General features: G+C 44.0%; 1 protein-coding gene across 3 annotated transcripts in view; it reads right to left on the bottom strand.

The window, feature by feature from the left end:
* NAPEPLD (N-acyl phosphatidylethanolamine phospholipase D) overlaps positions 1–23,145 on the bottom strand; it is a 65,003-nt gene that overhangs the window by 17,291 nt on the left and 24,567 nt on the right. For all 3 annotated transcript variants that reach the window (XM_033959627.1, XM_033959626.1, XM_033959625.1), the window contains exons 2-3: positions 21,279–21,591; positions 4,799–5,445 (exon numbers count right to left, since the gene is read on the bottom strand). In XM_033959627.1, the coding sequence (XP_033815518.1) occupies positions 4,799–5,445; positions 21,279–21,575 (944 nt within the window). In that variant the 5' untranslated portion in view covers positions 21,576–21,591. The remainder of the gene's footprint in view (positions 1–4,798; positions 5,446–21,278; positions 21,592–23,145) is intronic.

Raw genomic sequence — 23,145 nt, forward strand, 5'->3', positions numbered from 1 at the left:
TGTCTCAATCATGTCACCCCTTTCTCTACGCTCCTCCAGGGTATAGAGCTGCAGTTTGCAGTTCTTCATATGAGAGACCCTTGAGTCCGGCGACCATCCTAGTGGCCATCCACTGGACCAATTCAGCTCGAAGCACATCTTTCCGGTAATGTGGCCTCCAGAATTGCACACAGTATTCCAGATGAGGTCTCACCATGGTTCTGTAGAGTGGCATTATGACTTCAGGTTTGCGGCTGACGAAGCTTCTATTGATACATCCCATCATTTGCCTTGCCTTAGATGAGGCCTTCTCTACTTGTTTGGCAGCCTTCATGTCTGCACTGATGATTACCCCCAAGTCCCGTTCCTCTGAAGTCCTAGCTAGCGTTTCTCCATTCAAGGAGTATGTTCTGCATGGATTTCCGCTGCCGAGATGCATGACCTTACATTTTTTAGCGTTGAAACCCAGCTGCCATGTCGAGGACCAGTTTTCAAACGTGATCAGATCCTGCGTCATACTGTCCTTGAAGTTGCTTTCACTTACTATGTTACACAATTTGGCGTCATCGGCAAACAGTGATACTTTTCCCTGAAGCCCCCGGGTCAGGTCCCTTATGAATATGTTAAAAAGGGATGGTCCCAGGACTGAGCCCTGCGGCACTCCGCTAGTCACCTTCGAAGTCTCAGAGAGGGTGCCGTTGACCACCACCCTCTGAAGTCTTCCACTCAGCCAATCATTGACCCATGCAGTTAGTTTCTCACCCAACCCCATTGATTTCATCTTGTTTAATAGTCTATGGTGTGGGACACTGTCGAAAGCTTTACTGAAATCCAAGTATACTATATGTCCAGAGCCTCTCCTGAGTCTAGCTTTCCTGTCATCCAATCAAAGAAGCTTATAAGATTGGATTGGCATGACCTGCCTCTAGTGAATCCATGTTGACAGGGATCCCTTAGATTCCCTTCATCCAATATCGAGTCTAATTTACCTTTAAGTAGAGTTTCCATGAGTTTACACACTATTGATGTGAGACTCACTGGTCTGTAGTTCGCAGCCTCTGCTCTGCAACCCTTTTTGTGCAGAGGAACGACGTTTGCTGTTTTCCAGTCCAGGGGTACTCTCCCTGTACTTAGGGAGAGATTGAAGAGCATGGCTAACGGTTTCGCCAGAACATCGCCTAGTTCCCTGAGCACTCTTGGATGCAACTCGTCCGGTCCCATGGCTTTGTTCACCTTGAGTCCTGACAGTTCTCTGTAAACATCAGCTGGTGTGAACTCAAAATTCTGAAATGGGTCTTCCTTGCTTTGCTTTGCTTCCAGCTGTGGCCCGTGCCCTGGTGCCTCGCAGGTAAAGACTGAGCAGAAATAATCATTCAGTAGTTTGGCTTTTTCAGAATCTGTTTCCACATAATTCCCATCTGGCGTTCTAAGGCGTACTATCCCGTTTGCGTACTTTTTCCTGTCACTAATGTACCTGAAGAATGATTTGTCCCCTTTCTTGATGTTCTTCGCTAGAGTTTCTTCCATTCGAAGTATGGCCTCCCTAACTGCTGTTTTGACCGCTGCAGACTTTGTCCTGTATTCAATGTTTGCTTCTTGTTCCCCGGTGCGTTTGTACGAGAGAAATGCTCTTTTCTTCTCCTTGACGAGGCGCGAGACCTTATCAGTGAACCATTGGGGTTTCTTTCTTCTTTGTTGTTTAGTTACTGATTTTATGTAGCGGATAGTTGCCTCATGAAGGGTCGATTTCAAGGTTGACCACATAACCTCCACATTATCTGTTCCTTCTTGAACCTGAAGCGTCTGATGGACGAAGTCTGCCATGTGTGCGAAGTCAGCACCCTGGAAGTTGAGTACCCTTGTTTTTGTTTGTGATCTAGGAAAGCCTTTCCTAAGGTTAAACCATACCATGTTATGGTCACTGGTGGCTAGCGGTTCTCCCACCGAGATCTTTGAGACACTTTCCCCGTTCGTAAGTACCAGGTCCAGGATGGCCTGGGCTCTGGTGGGCTCTAGTACCAATTGTTTGAGCCGTACTCCCTTCATGGACGTCAATATCCTCCTGCTATCACAAGTTGTCGCTGAGAGTGTGTTCCAGTCTACATCAGGCATGTTGAAGTCCCCCAACAGAACAACGTCCCCCCGTAAGGTGATATTTTCAATGTCTTCAATTAATTCAGCGTCCTTGAGCTCCAATTGTCTTGGAGGTTAGCTCCGATTGTCCTTTATCCTTGTTAATGCTGGATAAAGGAAAAAAACATGATGTCAGCCGGCCCCAGAGGTTCTATCTCCATCCCGTTCTTGCGAGTTCTGTCCCTGCAAGCTCTGTCTTCATCTCCATGAGCCTCGAACACAAGTGATGAGGACAGTGCTTGCAGGGATGGGGCAGGGACCGAACAGGGATAGAGAAGGATCCTGCAGGGACAAATTTGTCCCTGTGTCATTTTCTACTGCAAGTGCTAAAGCTACAGACAGCTTAAAGGGAGAACCTCTGCCTCAACAAGCCTGGAATCCGGACTGCTTGTTGACTGTCTCTCGGGCTAGAGACCTCAATCCCCACCAGAACCTCACACATGCAGTCTGGGGGAAGAAAGCAGTTGGTCCTGATCCAGGAAAAACCACCACATAGCCACTCAGCCTGCGCTCAAGCCCACTGTGGACAGAACCTGGGGCGAGCCTTGCTCCCAAGAGACCGGGCCCTGAGCTCCTGGACTGTTAGTGCAGGCTGTCCAAATTGATTCACTTCAAAGCAGTCTGCCCCTTGGATGCAGACCTCTGACCTGAGAGTCTGCACTCTCCCACAGCCAGAGATGTCCCAAGACAGGGATCCTCTGCAGCACTGAAATGCCTCGCAAAACAGTTAAGCAAAAAACAAATTTATAAGAAAAATAAACAATAGAAAAGAAAGGCTCCTACTATCTCGTTTGTAGAGAGATAACTGAGGAATTGGAGCAAAAGAATGGATGCTAATGAGGCTCTCTACAAGAATTCTTGCGAGAAGGGGTTGACTACCCAAAGGTTCAGGAACAGTATAGTCTATTGTTATGTTTTAACTATATATGTACATCTATAATCTGACTAGAAATTAACTGATAATGCAGAACAGAAATATTATAAGTAAATAAATAAAATTATGTTTAAGTTGAAAACTTCTGTGGAACAGTAAAATATTACATTTTAATAAAAGCAGAATCAAATATTATTTGTCCAAATGTGCAGCTGTGGCGAGGGGAAAAATGGTGCTGGGAAAAATCTTGGCCACTTCTGCTTCATAACCTGCCCAGCAGAAAATCTGGAGATCCAGTGATTCAGCCAACCAGAAAAGTTGCTACCTGCTGTTTGCTGCTGTTTTATACTTGCTAATGGTGACAAGAATGATCACTGCTCAATACCCTTCTCTCCCTCCTCCCCTCCCTCCAAATTGTTGGATAGTGCAGAATAGAAGTATTTTTTAGAATAAATCTGGATTAAAAACTTCCTTGTATGCTATCTGACTACCCTATTTGTCTACTTATGTTATACACTGACAGCTACCATATCTGTTTTATATGTTATGTTCTATTTTGCTAAAAATCTCAATAAAAATATTTGGGGAAAAAAAACAAAACAACCAACTTCCACGTCTGAACCAAGATATCTACCTAAATTATTTAATGATATTAATTACAAGTCCTGTAGACACTGTGGTCAACTTGAAGCAAAATATCAATTACAAATCAACTGTTTGGCCTTGCCATGTATTTCTTCTGTACCAGCCCCCTTAATAAAGAGAATAAATGATCCAGTATCCAGCCTGTTGCCTCAAAGACATTTTGTTAAAGAATTTGTTCCTGTCCCCACAGTTAACCGAGGGAAACCATCCCCATGTCATTCTTTAAGGAGAGAGGGAAGAGTCAGAGTATGAATGGGCACAGCCACTGACCCTCAAAGCCTTGCATTGAAGAATGCTGGTGTAGAAGGACTGAGGTTGAGAGAGACACTAAAGAATGACACGGGATGGTTTCCTGAGGTTATCGGCAGGGACAGGAACAAATTCTATCCCCATACCATTCTTGTATGAAGGAAGAGAATTTCAGTAATAATGGCTTGAATGTCGTCATTTTCAGCTTGGAGCCATGTAGTTCCTAAGAGCCAAGCATGAAAGCTTTTTTAAAGAATGAGACAGTATTTTCTTAGTCATGGCAGGGCACCTTTCAAAGATTAGCTAAACAGGCTGAAACCTGTCCCCTCCAACAGACCATGGGTTTTTATAGCACATGTTCCTAGGCACACAGCAAGGATATATCAAACAAGAAGAAACAGCATATGTACATTTTTTTTTTACTTTTAAACTTACTGTTGGATGTTATACTATTCTACTGCCATCGAGGAGAAAACAGGTACAAAGTGGTACTACGGTTTCTCTTTCAAAACTACTACAGAATTTGCAAGCATTTAAGCACTTAATATGCAGGCTATTCAATGGCCCTCCTGCTTTTAACAATCTGAATACATATCGCTTTTCAGCTCTTCAGAGCTTTTGGATTAGTGATCGATACGAAATAAGCAAATTTGCATTTGTTTAAAAGTTGTGCTTAAGATCATGCGGGTAGTACAGGTAACGGTGATACTTAGGGCTCCTTTTACGAAGGTGCACTAGCATTTTTAGCGCATGCTAGCCGAGAAACTACTGCCTGCTCAAGAGGAGGCAGTAGCGGCTGGCGTGTGCTATTCCGCGCGTTAAGGCCCTTAACACGCCTTCGTAAAAGAAGCCCTTAATGTTGGAAATCTGCACTAATACACAGTAGCGACTTGTTTATTAGAAACAAAAAGTACATACCTTGGCTCGTATGCTCCAATGGGAATAGCTGCAAGATCAAATGGTCCAAATCTCTTCCCAATCTGTTCGAAAGCACCACAGTAGCCAGTGTCCCCTGCAAAGAAAAAACGGTTCCAGGGCCCCAGGACACACCAGCTGCCCCAAAGCACTTTATTATCGTCCATCGCAGTCCGTTTGCACCAGTGCTGAGAAGGGGTAAAGACGAACGTGACCTCATCATGCCCGGGGACACAGTTCTCATCCCACCAATCCAGCTCAATCACATTCTCACAGCCGCAACTCTGCATCCAGCCCAAAAGTCCCAAAGGCACAAACCAGCGCAGCTCACTGCCAAAGCGGGCATTCAAACTGACCACACTGCGGTAGTCCAAATGATCGTAATGGGTGTGGCTGATCATTACTGCATCTATTTTGGGCAGCTGGTCAATTGTACATGGGGGCTCACGGAAGCGTTTGGGGCCCATAAAACTTACTGGCGAGGCCCTCTGGCTGAAAACAGGGTCTGTGAGAAACACCAGGTCATCCATTTCCACCATCACAGATGCATGTCCTAGCCAAGTGACTCGTAAACCAGCCTTGGTCTTCCCAGCCAGTGATGGGTTTTCGATAAAATAGGGTTCCACCACTGGAAGTGCTTTGTCAAGATCCTGTGTTCACAAAGGAACAAATACTAGGTCAAGTTACCACTCTGTTTCACTAAAGAGGAATATGCAAGTCTCTGAATTACTTCAAGTCTGTATACCGGAAGAAATATATTCTAACATTATGTATGAACATTTGACACATATATTTATAGGCAAATCTGTTATGCATATTCATTATGGTTATTCAGAAAAAAAACAACTGGCTGGATGGTCCTTGAGAACCATTGACCTAAAATAATGTGGTTTTCATGTTAGTCCATTTACATATGTAGAAAAGTAAAGAGTAACGAGTTATAGATAGGCTACCTTTCAAGAGTTAATCTCTATTATTCTGAAGAAGGTACCACTCAAGAAAGCTGCTCCACATATATAATGATAAATTTAGCATCACCATCTCCTGACCTACACCATTTAAACCTTTATTTCTGTGAATACCCATTTAAAACAATAAACCCAAATATGTTAAAAACCAACAACCGAGTCATAACCCCTGACCTCTCCACCCCACCCAATCAGATTTGCTTACAAACCAACATATAAGTCAAGGGAAAGTTATTTCAGATCGCACTTCTTTCTCACAAACACTGACACTCTCCCAGCATGTTTGTACTTGTTATAGAAATGAGTAATTAGTATTTTTTCTATATAAAATGTTTTCCTGAGCGGCAAAACATTTTTTTTAATATTAAAAAATTAACAGAACTGATGCCAACATCCCCCAGCACCTGGGCAGATTAGCCATCCGAGGAGAGCCAAAAACAAGTTTTGAATTCCTCTAGACCAGCGTCACAGTCCAAACCTGCACAGAAAGCCTCTCCCCTAAGGGAATGTCAGGAAGCACCTAACGAGCACATGAATAAAAACCTGTTTTATGCGCATCGTCGACAATTGTTCAAAATTAAAAATGCTTCTCTATTACCTGGGAACAGCTGCTGAAGGGAAGACATGAAGGTTAAGGGTTATTGCACTACCAATGTCTTGGGCTTGTAAGAATGTCATTTTTCAGAGGTTTATAATATCCCATGGCCATACACATGCCTACAATAATCTAGTACCCAAAAATTCATGCTCCCATGCACAATGCCTCTTTATCTTTGCCCTAGTTTACCAGTTTTTCACCTCACTTTGCAATTTTCTTTATTTAGGGCTCCTTTTATCAAGCCCTTGAGCAGGCGGTAGTTTTTTGGCCAGCGCGGGGGTTAGCGCGTGATTAAAAGTCGCGCGCGCTAACCCCGCTAGTGCAGCTTGATAAAAGGAGCCCTTAGTTTCTGTTCTTTTGGCCGATTCAAATCTTGTCACAAGCTATTTATGTCAATCAGGAATGTTGTAAATCCGTGTTCAGATCGGATCTTAATTAATTGATGTGAACCGCCTAGAACTCATTAGGTATGGCGGTATACAAGAACATAATAATAATAATAATATATCAAAACATGCTATTAAAATTGTCGTCAATTTTGAGATATATTAAAAAAAACATTTATTTATTTATTCACTTTTATAGCCTGTCTTCCCCAGAAGCCCTGAACGGGTTACAAGGATACATACACAAAGTTTTCAGGAACAGAGATACGTACGCTACAGAGTCAATAACATGCTACAGGATCAAAACACAAAGCTATAGAATCAATAACTTACAACCTAAAGAGAATGTGACTAAGAACACATGCTTTGCAGAATCTAAGAAAATAAATCCAAGTCACGAACGGGTATTAACAAATCTGCAGTGAACGGTAGAAAAACTGGTTCGCAGGCACCGGTGTCCTGAGGTAAGGTACGTCGAAGCAAGGTCTGTTAAAGTTTGAGACCAGAATTGATCCGATCCATGAAACGAAGCGTCTTTACTGTTTTCGGGAAGGTCAGTAGGTTATCAATTGCCCTAACGGCAAGAGGGAGTTGATTCCATAATTTAGGTATGCTATAGGAATTTTAAAAAAGTGTTGTGCTCAAACTCCCATGCATTCTCCATAACTGTCCACATTGATATTCTACTATCCGAGAATAAGTTTGCTGTAGAAATATTAAGTTACTTTTTTTTTTTTTAAATTAGCCATCTTCTCCTTCAAGTTCTTTGCTTGTGATGAAGGAAATGGATTAATTGTCCTTTAAAAATAGTGTACTCAATCCAAGAGAGGCCAAAACCATATTTTCAGAGTTCAATCTTGCAACAATTTCACTATTGCTTCCTCAAGGGGTTATAAAGTAACATATTCTCTTATATGTAATCTTATATAACCACCAATACATAGTGTTCTATTGTTTTGGATACTATTGGATTAAGTATACTATTTTTAAAGGACGATTATTTCCTTCATCTCAAGCAAAGAACATCAAGGAGATAAGTTGGGTTTTTTAAATTATTTTTGGACAACAGACTATTATTCTTGGATAGCAGAATGTAAATGTGGATAGTGCAATGGGCAAAGTGCAATGAAGGAATGGAAGGTCGCCCTCAAAGTTAAAAATTTAAGGACAGCGGGATCTGAGAACATCACTTATTTAAAATAAATGTTTTAATATAACTCAAAATTGATAAAAATCTAATAATGTGTTTTGATATATTCCTGATTAATATAAATAGTTTGTAATAAGAATTTAATTTAAATACCTCAGAATATGTACACTAAATAGCTGACACAAATCTTGGCCATAAACATGTCATGAATAATTTTATACAAGTCACCTGCAAGAATTCAGCAGAAATTACAACTATAATGAATTCACATATATTTACATAAATTTTGGAGCTGATGTAAATCTATGTGTGCATATACAGTAATCAATTCTCCTGTGCTCCATCCAAACTCTGCCCCCGACACGAGTCACCTACAAACAGGAGTACTCTTGTCACCGGAGTAATTTTCTAAGAGAAATTTTACATGTATATACTAAAATAAACCTTTATACCAGTGGTCTTCATTGTAAGGCCCACAAGCCAATGGCGGCCCTCTGAGACCTCTGTGACAGCCCGCTGAACCTGTGCAAAAAGTCTGGCATCATGGGTTTCAGTTGTGTATGTTAGGACTTTTAATTTCTAGTCCTGTATTTGTATAGGGTTCTTTGCATGATCAAGGCCTCTGGTAGAAATGAATGTCGAGAAGAACTATTGGCATCAGCTTCAATACTCCAGCTGCTGTAAGAAGGTAATTTAGATTCGCGGCTACAGGGCAGGGAGGTTTGTCGGACTGGGCCTGTTCTGTTATCGGTCGGGCAGGGAAGCGCCATGAAGGTAAGGGGCAGGGAGAGAGAAAGGGAGGAAAGGTGGAGTGTAGAGGAAAAGACGCTTAAGGGAAATAGGTAAAACTGAGGGGGGAGAAGGATGCTGAAAGCACTGGGGAAGACAAAGGGGTGGAGAAAGATGCTGAAAGCACATGGGGAAGATGGGGGGGGAGAAGGACGCTGAAAGGACATGGGGAAGACAAAGGGATGGAGAAAGACGCTGAAAGCACATGGGGAAGACGGAGGGGGGGAGGAGAAGGACACCGAAAGGACATGGAGAAGACAGGGTGTGGGAGAAGGATGCTGAAAGGACATGGGGAAGACAGAGGGGGGAGAAGGACACTGAAAACACATGTGGAAGGCAGAGGGGGGAGAAGGACACTGAAAGGAAATGGGGAAGAGAGAGTGGGGAGAAGACACTGGCAGGGAAGAAGTCAGAGATGCCAGAATATGCGGGGAGCGGAGGGAAGAAGATGGGTGCCAGACCAATTTGGAAGGGGGGAGAAAGGGAGAGGCATAGTAACAGAGCAAATGGAAGACGCAGAGAGAAGAGAGATAGTGGATGGAAGGAATTGAATGAGAACATGAGGAAAGCAGAAACCAGGCAACAAAGTAGGAAAAAAATTCTATTTCTTTTTTTTTTTTTTTTTGCTTCATGATAAAGTAATATATTAATTGTGTTGATAAAAATTTATAAACATTAGAGGCTCTGGTAGAAACCCGTTTACAAAGTATGTATTCTTCCCAATTAATATTTCCAAATTAATAAAGTCTTTTTGCTTATTTGTAAATGAGTTTCTACCAGAGCCTTTAATTCAGTAGCATAATTAAATGAAATAACTATTTCTGAAGTTTATAGGGACGGGCGGGGACGGAAGGGATTCCTCGTGGGGACGGAGGGGATTCCTCGCAGAGACGTTTGGGGATGGAGGGATTCCTGTCCCCAAGCAACTCTCTACTTCATACTCACCTCTCTCTCCACATAGAACTTACCTCACACAGCTCCAGACAAAGAAACAGACAATAGCCACAGCTGCCCTTAAGACACACACAAAGTTCAAAAAAAAAATTACAAAACCCAGGAAACTCCAGATTGTGATATGACTGCACAGGTTAAATGGTTGGTGAATGTGCATTAGATACTCTCTATACTGATTTTACTTTACTGAATAGGTTTGTGCTATGTACTTATTCTGGATGCATCTAGTACGAGGCAGCTATGGGAAAGCGCAGGACACAAATATTAAAGTACTAAGAGCAGCAAATGAAGAAATAGTAGATCATTTTGGGGTCTCATATGGTTTCAGTATTACAGGGAAGATAGATTTTTGGGTTTATAAAAGGGGGTTTCAGGACAAGTGGTTTTGCTATTGAATATTATGGCCTCTCCTGGCTGACTCCCAGTGCTGTATCTAACTTAAATTTTATTCTTTCCATTTCAACAGAAGTTGGAAAGAACTACACAAAAGAGGATGAGAATATCCATATGTTTATCTGTCTATGGACAAAATAACTCTGAAAATTTAACATAATGGGGTGAAATTTAGCATGAGGGGAAAACTATTAAAAAGATAAGAGTTTAAAAACAGGCCAAATCCAACTGTGAGTTCCAGATATACGAGTCCCCCCCCCCCAAAAAAAAAAAAATACATTTCTAAGGGAGGGGTTCTAGTTTTGGCAATGGAGAATAATTAATGCAAAGTGAAGAAACTTGGCACAAAGGAAAACAAAACACTGAATCCGAAAAAGAGCCAATCAGAGCAGGGTTCCAGTGAAACAAGCCCTTCCAAAATATGGCCCACTGCATTTCTGTAGGAAAAGGGGTTCTGGCTTGCTGCCTAGAACTGTAGCAGCTACAGAAGAGGGCTAGACAGTTAACAGGTGCAACTCCACATTCTTCCAAATCCCAACACTATCCCAATCCCTGAAATCTTACCCTTCTTATAATTGCCCTACAATCAAAAACCTACCCCACCACCCTACAATTGCCCCACTCCAAAAAAAAAACTATTCCCCCCAAATGCCCCACCTCCGCAAACTATCCCAAGCCCCCAAATTACCTCTGCTAATGTCCTTGTTAGGTGCCATTGACTCATATTTGAGTCCTAGCAACTTGATGTTTTTGTGGCAGAATATAGTAGATTGCTGGACCTTTATTCTGCTAATTTCTCTGCACTGCACAAATTTCTCCTCCTCTTACAAGGTCCAAGCTAGCCCCTCCCCCCGTACAAGTGCCCCCAACCTCAGCTCTCGCCCAGACACAAAACAATCCCAGACCCCACAGATGTACACACAGGGAATGATAAAAATGAAATAGAGCGGAATAGTGAAATATTTTGTTGTTAATGCTACTCTAAAAACTACTTCAAGAAATCACTTATCTTATAGGAGTGTAACCTAGTGGTTACAGTTCTGGGCTAAGATCCAGGGAAGCAAACCCTCTGGGAACAGAGAAATACTTGAATATAATTTACCCCAAGATACTATTGACAGAGGCCGAGCTACAGCCAAACAAATAAATATGCCTATTAACATTTGTTGCAGTGGGCAGGGCTAGATTAAGTCATTGGTAAACTTAGCACATACTTTGCACCCATGCGGGGTAGGGAGGTGTTTGTTTGTTTTGGGGGAGGGCTATAAGGTGCTCAGGACTCAGATGTTTAGAGGATTGGCAACTATCTGGCTTCTCTCAGGAGACTGCAGAATTTTACATTAATGTTCAGAAGGTAGAAGGATGGGTACCGTGTCTAGACATTTTTCTGATTTGAAACCTCTATCTGTAATTCTTTATTTCCCCTGCCCCCTCTCTTCTGTGAATGATCCCGCTCTGTGTGCTTCCATTGTAACTAGCAGCAGAGACTGTAAGTAGGACCCAATAAATGGGAAGGCAGATCTAGCCAAAGAAGGGAGGTGGTGATATAGGGCTAGATTCACAAAGCGTACCAATTGGTTTGCGAGCCCTTAGCGAGCAGATTTCCCTCCGGCCCGATTCACAAACCTGTCCTGCGATCCGCTTCAAATCCGTGCATGCAAATGATGGGAAACGCATGCAAAGTAGATAGGGATGCGATTCACTAAACTTTTCTCCTGACCAGTCGCTTGTGTAAAAAACTCCACTCCTCTCTGCCTAGACCTGCTCTCTGCCTGCCCCGACTCTCTCTGCCTCTCACGGCTCTCCTGCTCTGTGCCGCAATCTGCTCTCTGCCTGCCCCGACTCTCCTGCTCTCTGCCGCCCTTCCCCACAGTGCGAACCCGTGGTTTTAAAGTGGGGCTGCACTGTGAGGAAGGGCAACAGAGAGCAGGAGAATAAAAATTGCCCACCTCCCTCTGCCCGACACCCTCCCCCCATACGTAAAAGTTGGGAGCGGGAGGGGTGCTCAGTCCCTCCTGCTCCATAGGGCCGATCCCCCCACTGGACCACTGCACCACGAGCGGCCTATCCGTGGTTGGGCTGGCTGAACCAACCCCCCTCCCCGTACCTTTAAAAATGTTGGGATCAGGAGGGGTGCCTGGTCCCTCCTGCTCCTTAGGCCTCCGTGATATCTTCGGGAGCAGGAGGAAGTGCAAAGTCCTGCTGCCACTCTGCCACGATACTGGCCTTAGGCCACGCCCCAGTGCATCATCTGATGCACAGGGAGGGGCCTAAAGCCCTGATTGGCTGAGGTGCCTTGGGCTCCTCCCTTGGGAGAGGCCTGGGGCACATCAGCCAATCAGAGATTTCCTTAGGGAGGAGTCTAAGAAAGTCCCTGATTAGCCATAAACAATGCTGTAGAAGGAAAGTTTCTGCATCTGGTGGGAGGCAAAAAGGTAAATGAAGCCCCTCCAAAAAATACCCAATACATTTCTATAGGAGAAACAGCTCTAACTGCTGCACTATATACTGACTAAGAAAATACACCTTTTAAAATACTTTTCCCCTCTCAGCTTTTCTTTGACATGAGAGAGACAGAGGCGGGGTGGGATTAACTCTGGCATATCTAAGACGGATCCTGCTGCAATAGCAGCAACACAGCCATATTTCACCAAGAAGTCAGTGGGCTGAAATTGTTCATTCTAGGTTTCTAAAGGCACTATCTAACAACCTAGAGCCTGATAGAGGAGGCGGCCTCCACCTTTGCCGTGTTCAGAATTAACATTTAAACAGGAAAACCAGGCAGCCCACAATGACTGCTAATTCCTTCCTGACTTCTCAGAGTGAAGAAACAGAACATGTTTCTCAAAAAACCAGCACACGGTATGTGTGTAGCAGTTGCCCAAGATATAATTATAAACTGCCCATTTATATTTATGACCATTTCAGAAGGAAGTAAGCAGCAGTTTACCAGATTGTTTCTCTTGAGGCTGAATGTGTCATCTTTTCCATCAATCATTGGTGTCTGTGTTTCTAATTGTACACTGTCTTGACCTGCTCACCAGGTAAGGCGGTATAGTAAGTGTCCAATAACCAATATTTAGAAAAGCAGAGCATGTCTTTTTATGAAAGTTAAAACTGTGAAACAGAAAATTATATAAACTGACACGATCGGAGCTGTAGTTCCTTTTTGCCTTTTGTGCAGGACTGTGGGGGTGAACTGCTGACAGGGATAAGTGACTTCTTCAGGAAGGACATATGTAAAAAGTCACAAGCCAAGGCAACACAGTCATGTAGGAACTGAACAAAGGATGAAAATTCTCGCAGTGGCTCCTGTGTGTCTACAATGGATTGCATTTGGTGGTTAAGCATCCTTCAAGGGAGACATTTAGTACCATTTGCTTCTGTTCTAAAGCTTTGAACCCACCTCTTGGGAAATATTAATGTGCATAAAAGCAATCGTATCAATAATTAAAATGATGCTCTTTGCTGGCCTAGCAGAGCCTTGCTTTCTAATGGAGGAGGTAGGGTTACTACAGAAAACTGCAGCTCCTTCCCTTCCATCACAGTAACCAGCCTTATGCTTGCAGCTGTCTGGATAAAACTTATTTCAGAGCCAAGATAGCATTCTACTTCAAACTAGGAGCACATCAGAATAGCAGTTATGGAACTGTGCTATAATCATTATAGGTATTTTGGTGTGCTACTGCATATTGTATTTCTGTAAGTTAATAAACAGCTTTACATAAGAATTAGAGAATGACACGGTGACAAAATTCATCACCGTTCCCGCCCCGCGGATAACCACGGGAAACCATCTTCATGTCATTCTTTAAGGAGAGAGGGAAGAATCAGAGTATGAATGGCCACAGCTACTGACCCGCAAGCTTTGCTTTGAAGAATGCTGATGTAGAAGGACTGAGGTTGAAATAGACACTAGAAAATGACATGGGATTATTTCCCGCGGTTATCCGCGGGGACGGGAACGGTGATGAATTTTGTCACCGTGTCATTCTCTAATAAGAATAACAATACTAGGTCAGACTGAGGGTCTGTCTAGCCCAGTAGCCTAGCCAGACCCAGTATTCTAGGAGATAATTTTTTTTTCTTTCTCCATAACCTACTCCACATTCAGTGCTTCTCTTCTCATCTCCGCAGCCTCCCGGCATCTGCTTTCCTATCTCCAAACCCCATCCCTCTCTGATGTACCTTACCGTCAACCCCGGTAACAGTAGCGATTCATTTTTGCTGCTGACGCCGGTCACCCAGGCTTCCCCCTGCCATGTTCTGCTGGACAGGAAACAGAAGTGACATCAGCGAGGGCAGAATGTGGCAGAGGGAAAGGGGGGCCAGCACTGGCAGTAAAAATAAATCACTGCTGGTGCCGGGAAAACCTGTAAGGTACACAAGGGAGGACGGGGGTTGGAGATGGGAGAGCATATGCCTGGAGGCCGTGGAGTTGAGAGGAGGAGAGGGCAGTGTGGTGCCTGGGCCCACCAATAGCTATGACACTAATCTAGCCCTGTATCCTGCTTAACAGTGGCCAATCCAGGTCACAAATACCTGGAAGAATCCTACAGAGTAGCCAGATTCCATGCTACCAATCCCAAGGATAAGTCGTGGCTGTCCCCATGTTTATCTAATAAGTAGATTATGGACTTTTCTTCCAGGAACGTGTCCAAACTTTTTTTTTTTCACCAGCCAGATATGCTAATTGCTGTTATGCCATTCTCTGGCAATAAATTCCAGAGTGAACTATTCACCGAGTAAACAAAAAAATTTACTCATATTTGCTTTAGGAGTAGTACCATGTAACATCATGGAATGTCCCCTGGTCTTTGTACTTTTGAGTAAACAAATTGATTCATGTTTACCCATTCTACTCCACTCAGGATTTTGTAAACCTCTATTAACTGTCTCTTCTCCAAGCTGAAGTGCCCTAACCTCTTAAGCCTTTCCTCATATGTACCAATGCCTGTGAGTTCTCCCACCACTTCCAGGTCAGGTCTAAGAACCAAACCTAGACCACCATTTACGATCATCAAGCTGGCCCATGCAACAGATTACCGCATTGAATTAGGATCATTTTATGTATTTGGTTTATTTATTTATTCCATTTGTGCGTCGAACATACCTATACAAGCTCTTGGCGACATTAGAGGAAGGGATTAGAAGCGGGTAGAGAGGACAATGGAGGGCAGGAAGATACAGGAGGAGAAAAGGACCACCACTGCTCCATCACCCCTCAACAGATGGCATGTTTAGGTATCAAAATGATACTCTCACTAGTTCCAGAGGCATCTCCAAGTTGTATTCTCAGATATGTTTACTTGGCAGAGGTCACCTCAGTAGCAGCAGCTATCTTCCCTGCCTGACGTGCCACAGTGGACAAAGAATCTGAACCCAGAATGTAAATAATATGGACTGAGACAATGGGTCTTCTCATTTCTTCTCCTCTACTGCTATGTTGTTTACACACGTTCTCCTGAGGGAATTCTGCATAAAGTTTTAAGAAGTTCTTTAAATTTTATATAATTTGTGAATTTCTTGTGCAGAATTCTCCAATAAAGTCTGACAAACTCCCTCAATTCTCTCCCTTGCTTCAGCTGCAGTTTTTTCTCTCTCCACAGCTCAGCCTTCCTTGTTCCTCCCCTCAGTTCTCTCCCCCTAACTCCCAGCAAGACCTCCAATCCTGTGCATCCTCCAGATTCCTCCCTAAATGCACTTAACTTCACCTCTCCTCCCAGGCACATACTCTACTTTTCCAGCTTACTCCCTACCCCCACATTACACCCCCATCTCCCCTTCCTCTACCGCTCCCCATTATGCCTCCCACCTTTTATCTAGCTTGTTCCAGCAATCCCCTTTTCATGACACATACACACCCCAGCTTGGTCCAGCACCTCCCCCGCACATGCACCCTCACCTATAGCCCATTTTGCTCCAATGACCAACTCTCCACCCTTTCCCCCTACCCCCAACTTGCTTTAGTGACCTCTATCCCTACCACAATCCCCTGCTGCTTGTCCAGCTGCCCTCCTCTCCTCAGTGACCTTAGCCCTTTAGCACAAATATCACCGCTTGCTTCAGCTTCCCTCCTCCCTACCACTCCCTACCCTTGCTGCTGCAGCAGCAGCAAGATAAGGCAAACGGCCGCACATCAGGACACACTCTCTTCCTCTGCTGTTCTAAGCCCGACTCCGATTTGACCCATGGGGCAACACAGAGGTAATGATTAGAGAATGACACGGTGGCGGTTTACCCGCGGCCACCGCATTTAAGCCGCGGGTCACCGCCGAAAACGGGGAAGAAAACTAGCAGTCGCTGCGGTGACGGGGACAAGGCCATTCACCGACCGCGGAAACGGTGAACAGGTTTGTCCCCGCGGGCCAATGTACCCCCTTCTAGGAACCGCTATTTACCTGTGTTTCACCGTGCTCCTCATTTGTCAGATCAACCCTTCCTGCCAATCGCAGCAGAAGGGTACCCAACCCCTCCTGCCGGTCCTCCCAATGGCCTCCCCTAAGATCGCCGGCAGGAGGGTACCCAACCCCTCCTGCTGGACCCCCCCCCAACGAACCCTCCCACCCCGGAACCCCCTTAGTCTTACTTTCCAAGTTGGACCGGACAGCTCCTCGCTCGTCTGGCCAGCAGGCCTGCCTCCGTCCAAATGAGGCGGGCCCGCCCCTCCCCTCCCCTGCCTAACCCACAGGATCCTAGGGCCTGATTGGCCCAAGCACCTAAGGCCCCTCCTATAGCGGGAGTGGCTTTAGGTGCCTAGACCAATCAGGCCCTAGGATCCTGTGGGTTGGGCAGGGTAGGGGCGGGCCCGCCTCATTTGGACGGAGGCAAGCCTGCTGGCCATACGTGTGAGGAGCCGTCCGGTCCAACTTGGAAAGTAAGACTAAGGGGGTTCCGGGGTGGGAGGGTTCGTTGGGAGGGGGGGTCCAGCAGGAGGGGTTGGGTACCCTCCTGCCGGCGATCTTAGGGGAGGCCATTGGGAGGACCGGCAGGAGGGGTTGGGTACCCTTCTGCTGCGATTGTCGGGAGGGCCGTTGGGGGGGTCTACAGGAGGGGTTGGGTGCCCTCCTGCCGTGATCGCTGGGGGGAGGGGAGACTTGCAGCCGTAGCCGCGGTCACTATGCTAATCACGGCAGGGAGATCTTTGCCGCGATTAGGTACAGCGGCCGCGTCTACTTACCATATAGGCTAACATTGTAAGCATTTAAAGTACATGTCGTGTTTGTTTTTGCATTGCTAGCCCCAGGGGTGGTGGAAGATTAGTGATTGAAAAACTGTATGAAAAATAACTATTTTAAATTTAGTGATCAAAATGTGTCAGTTTTGAGAATTTATATTAATTAATTTTTTCTCTGCGTGTTTTGTTTTTGTATAGTTATTAACTAATATTTAACTAAGTTTTAAAGTTTTAAAGAATGTTTCCTTTATACGGAAATAAAGAAAAGTGAATGGGATTGCAGTGGCGGTGACGGGGCGGTGAATGGGGTGGCAGTGGCGGTGACGGGGCGGTGAAGAGGATGGTGAGACGGGGACGGGGCGGTGACGGGGATGGTGAGACGGGGACGGGGCGGTGACGGGGACCAATTTTTTCACCGTGTCATTCTCTAGTAATGATCTCTCTAAGCTGAACAGGAGTTCTCCACCAATATTCCAATAGTGGTGCTGTTTCAATCTCACATTTTCAATAGTGAGGGGCAAGAAAGTTCTACAGGAAACCTCTCTATCCAGTGATTGTCAATACAATATTTAAGCACCTTCCCCACCCCCCGGCAGCTAAGTGGTTGGAGGACTCCTGCATAGTTTCTGGAGGTGTCAGTTGGGGGGGATGAGAACACGGAAAGCTGCCCAACAACAGTGCCTGTGCAGAATTCTATGCAGGTTGGGAAATCTATGTAAATTCTATGCTGCGCAGCTGCCAAGCACATGCAGGAGATTCTTTGCTCTGTGGCTGGCATGGGTAGCTGTGGTAGCAGCCCCGTTTTCCCTGTCAGGAAATTTTTGTCTCAAGCAAAAACAATAACAGTCTGTGGTGTTCCTTTGGTTTCACTTTATGGCCTTATCAATGGACTGACCTGCCAGCACCAACCGTTCGCATTTATTACCCCATCCACTGCGCTTTATCCTATTCCAGACATCATCTTTTCTGCTCCCAAGCTCTCTTTTTATTGCCACATTCCTTCGATTCAGCTTTCACAGCCCCCTCCTCCCAGGAAAGAGGGAGCCATGGTTTGTGCATACTATTTTCTGGATTTAGGACCCATAATTGCAGGGTTTGAGAAGTTCAGGCGCACAGCTCTAGTCCAGGACCATCACTGCAATGACCACACTCAGTATGTTCAGTAGGGGGGGGGAGGGGGGAAGAGATACGTTACAAACATAAGAAAAATGTTGCAAATGAGCAGTGGCATAGCGAGGGCAAGAGGCACCCAAGGCGGTGGCACCCCTCCCCCGCCTCCCCCACCCACTCCTTCCCCGGCCTCTTCTCCACCCCCCACCTGCTCCTTCCCCACCCCCTCTTGCCACACGTGTGTGCCCCATACCTCTAATGTTCCTGCCGTAAGCAGCACCACAAACTTGCTACCTACGCCGGCTCTCCTTCCGACCTCACTTGCTAGGCACAGGCCTAGGAAGTGGCGTCAGAGGGCAAGCCAAAGCTGGCGCGAGCAGCAGGTTGGGGTTGTTGCTCGTGCCGGGAATGTTAAAGAGATACGAGGGAAGGGAAGGGACGAAGAGGACAGATGCCCCCACCAAGATGGCGCCCGGGGCGGACCGTCCCCCACCTCCTTACTACACAACTGCGAGTGAGTGAAAGCTCGCTGTGCCAGACATTAGCTCAGATTTCAACTGAAGACCAAATACAAAGAAGCAAGAAAAACCGGCATATCAAATAAATCACAAAACAGCTTCTTGTTAATATTAATATTCAGAATTTTTCTTCCTTCATAGCCAAACTAAAATTTTCTCTCATTTTGTTTTCCATTTGATCACACAAGTACCACGCTCTTCCTATATTTTAAGTTCTTGTAAACCGTGCCGAGCTCCACAACATCAGTGGAGATGATGCGGTATATAAACTTAAGGTTTAGTTTAGTTTGGTTTAGTTTAGTGTCATCTATCATCAATTTGTTGGTTTTCTTCAGGATCACACCTACAGAGACTAGATAGCATGCCTTATGCAAAAAGAAAAAAAAAGAAAAAAAAAGAAATTTCTCTGTGTCCTGCTTATACAAGAACAAGATGCAGAACTATACTTTTTTTCCCCCCAATCTGGCCAGATACAGAAAGACAGATAGTTATATTTATACATAAGTACAATAGGCAGATCTGGGATTTTAGAAGAGGGAGCATAATGTTTCAATCCACTACTCTCCCTCCCCCCCAAGTTCTTCCTCTTCATCAACTCTCACATTCTGTGTTTCATATTTTAAAGACCATAAGGCTCATCCAATCTGTCTATCCAGCTTTATGTTGCTTTCCTCTCCCTCAGATTCATTACGCTTTTCTATAAAGAAATTATGTCCATAGATCTTTACCCTAAGTCAACCCGCATCATCATCATCCCACGACACCTCATCCAAGTCTTCCTTCCTGTTAAGGCCCACACCTTAAAGTCATTTAAAAACTTTCAATATTTTCACTTTTTTTTTTGTTTATATGCTTTGCTATTAAACCCACTGATAATTTTAGTATTTGCCCTTAAATTCAACTCCATTTCCTTCTGCCTGGACCTTACTACTACATTACCACATTCCTCTCAGCTTCTTGTAGAGTTCTATATATGCAAAATAGCGGCAAGCCAGCAGAGCAGAGACACAGTTCTGGTTTCCTCAACAGTTCTTCCCCCAGGGTGTGCACTTTTTTTTATTATGAGGAGCCACAAAAACCCAGTGCACGCTTGCAGTACCTGTGCTTCCTTGCAGTATCTGTGCTCCCTTGCATGCCCATCACCAACACTGATCTGACCACTAGAAAGAGGTCATGGTAAAAGGTGGTCAGCCTTCTACAACGTGGAAAAATAATGTTTTACCTGATAATTTTCTTTCCTTTAGTAACAGCAGATGAATCCAGAGACTTGTGGACTATGACTATCTACCAGCAGATGGAGACAGAAGCAGATGGATGGTATCTCAAAAACTCCTGGTCTTTGCTCCTATTCTGAAACATGGCCAAGGGTGCCAGAAACTGAGCTACAAGACTGCACGGGATGGCCCGGCACCACTAATGCCACATCCGAAGGCTCTGACCCCGAGGGTCATCCTGAACCATACCCTGCTGCTCTTCACTTCCCAGCATGACAGCAGTGCTTAATAGCCTCATTCTAAACAGAAATGAAAAGAAACTTACAGCTGTAAAGGACTGACACACCTGTAGCAGTTTTTAGTGGCTCAGAATTAAATCATCTCCATTCAAAACTGTGGCTACAAGCACTTAGAAGATGCTAAAAAATGCCCTTTTTTCACGAGGAAGGAGAATTGGGTAGTGGTACAGAGAGAGGATAGGATGGGGGAGGGACCTGGTGTCACCAAGTATACCGCCTAAAGTAAGTACCACTTAGCATAAACACCCCCAGCTCAACTGAACTGAGAAAATTAGAATAAGAGCAAAGTAGCAAAGACAACCAGGAGCTTGTGAGAGATCATCCATCCGCCTGCTGGAGCTAGAGAATACTGGCTGATCAAGGAGCATGACATTCTGTATGACAGAGCTCAGTTTAATTCTCTCTACCTGCTGTTAGACGGTCATAACCCACAAGTCTCTGGATAAATCTGCTGCTGATGACAGGGCAGGTAATGTTTCAGATGCTCTTACTTAGGCCATGCTCTATACCAGGGGTCCCCAAAGTCCCTCCTTGAGGGCCGAATCCAGTCAGGTTTTCAGGATTTTCCCAATGAATATGCATGAGATCTATGTGCATGCACTGCTTTCAATGCATATTCATTGGGGAAATCCTGAAAGCCTGACTGGATTCGGCCCTCAAGGAGGGACTTTGGGGACCCTGCTCTACACTATATAATTAGTGACTATGTCACTGCCAATTATAAAAAAAAATGGTCTTAAAACTTTAACCTTCTTTAGCTTAGTAGGAAATACACTCAAGAGTTCTATTCTTGCAATAAGAGGCATTAAAAAAAATCCAGCATAAATTTGATACCAGAAAGATAGGCCAATCCCTCTCCTTCAGAAGGTAATGCTATAGCCCTGCTACAGCCATGACATTTCCTAAACTAAAAAGTTTAATATGTACCTCTTTGGATCCTGGGATGTTGCTATTATTCTTCTCCATCAAGGCCCATTTCAAAACATTTTGCATAACTAGAGGTTTCCATGTTGGCCATGGGTTAACAAATCGTCCATCTTTCCCTCTCTTTGACCGGGTCACATCTTCCTCAAGCCTGTAATCCAGCCGGAAGCTTTTCCTGGAGGATCTGGAGGAATCACTGCTCTGAGAGCTCCGACTTGAGTGGTGATGTTTCTTTGCTGTCTCTTTGGGATAATGATTGCCAGTGCTCATGGCCTGCTCATTGACATCTTCCTTGTTCATGGTCTGAAGAGAATAACTGAAAACAGGTAAAACAAAAAGAATACCTGTTTATGTCCACAAAACAGCAGCGTTAGAAAATATTTTATTGCAAAGTTTAGCAGACAGTTAACCATAGGTAAAATTTCATTTTTTTTACTTTACTTTTATTAAACTTTTATATTATAATTCCAAATCATACAATCAGATAACAAATGACAATGTCAACTTGTATACCCCCATTCAGTATCTGAAGGGTTTTTAAAAAGAAGCTTTTCTCATCTACCTACACTCATCGTTATAAAGCCAAGAAGATTGAGGATCTTCATTTGAAACTAGAGAATGACACGGTGACAAAATTCATCACCGTTCCTGTCCCCGCGGATAACCGCGGGAAACCATCTTCATATCATTCTTTAAAGAGAGAGGGTAGAATCAGAGTATGAATGGCCACAACCACTGACCCACAAGCTTTGCTTTGAAGAATGCTGGTATAGAAGGATTGAGGTTGAACAGACACTAGAAAATGACATGGAATTATTTCCCGCGGTTATCCGCGGGGACGGGGACGGTGATGAATTTTGTCACCGTGTCATTCTCTATTTGAAACCACATAGAAACGTTGTATTAATATAGAAACAACAAAAATGGCTTGAAGTGGGGTAAAAAATTTAGGGAAGTAATGCTTTTGGTTACCAAACTAAAATACCCAGCTTTTTTTCTTATTAGTTAAGGGGGGGGGGAGGTGTTTTTCTAATTATTTGCATATTTAAAGTGCGTTTGATTTGTTTATGTTTAAATTCGTTGTATTGCACTATTTATATTTTAAAATTAATAAAGATTTACAAAAAATAAATAAATACATAACCCAAACCTTTATAAATTAGACAAGGGCAAGGCCAAAAATAAGAAAAAGCAGATAAATAGTCCAGGTGTTATTATTTTAAAGAATCTAGGTAGGTTGGAGCATTTAAAACCAGGACACGTTTTATACTAACGGTAAGGGCTCTTTTTATTCATTTTACCTATGCTTACTTGTAAAGAATGCTACTTTATACTTCTTTAGGAACCCACTCTAGTCTTACTAAGTTTTGCTTTTTTGTTCTCTTTGGAGGTCTTTTTAAAACAGCCTGTATTCGGAGGTCCATTCTTATACAGTAGGTATTCCAGTTCTTTTATGCAACATGTTCAAGAACAAAAATGTCGTCTTTTCAAAGTCCAAGATAGGTTCTTATGAGAATTTCTTCAGGGATAAGTGTGCATCAGGGATCTAAACTCAACAAACTAAAATCTAAGGTCCTATGGTTCAGAAACTACAACTCCCTATCATATACAGATCTAGTGCTGATAACTGGAGAAAAGCTCAAACACGAGAGAACATCAAAGGCACTGGGTGTATTTAAACTCAGATCTCACCTTCACTGACCACATTAACACACCAGGAAATTCTTTTACAGACTCAGCTAAGAGTGATTAGATCCATTCTGAGTCAGTCCAATTTCAGAACAATTGCTCATGCGGTCCTTCTCCCCTACCTAGATTACTCTAACACTGCAGATAAAGATTGTAAGATATTACAGATAAATTTGAGAGT

This window comes from Geotrypetes seraphini, chromosome 9 (assembly GCF_902459505.1).
Source record: "Geotrypetes seraphini chromosome 9, aGeoSer1.1, whole genome shotgun sequence".
Classification (NCBI taxonomy): domain Eukaryota; kingdom Metazoa; phylum Chordata; class Amphibia; order Gymnophiona; family Dermophiidae; genus Geotrypetes; species Geotrypetes seraphini.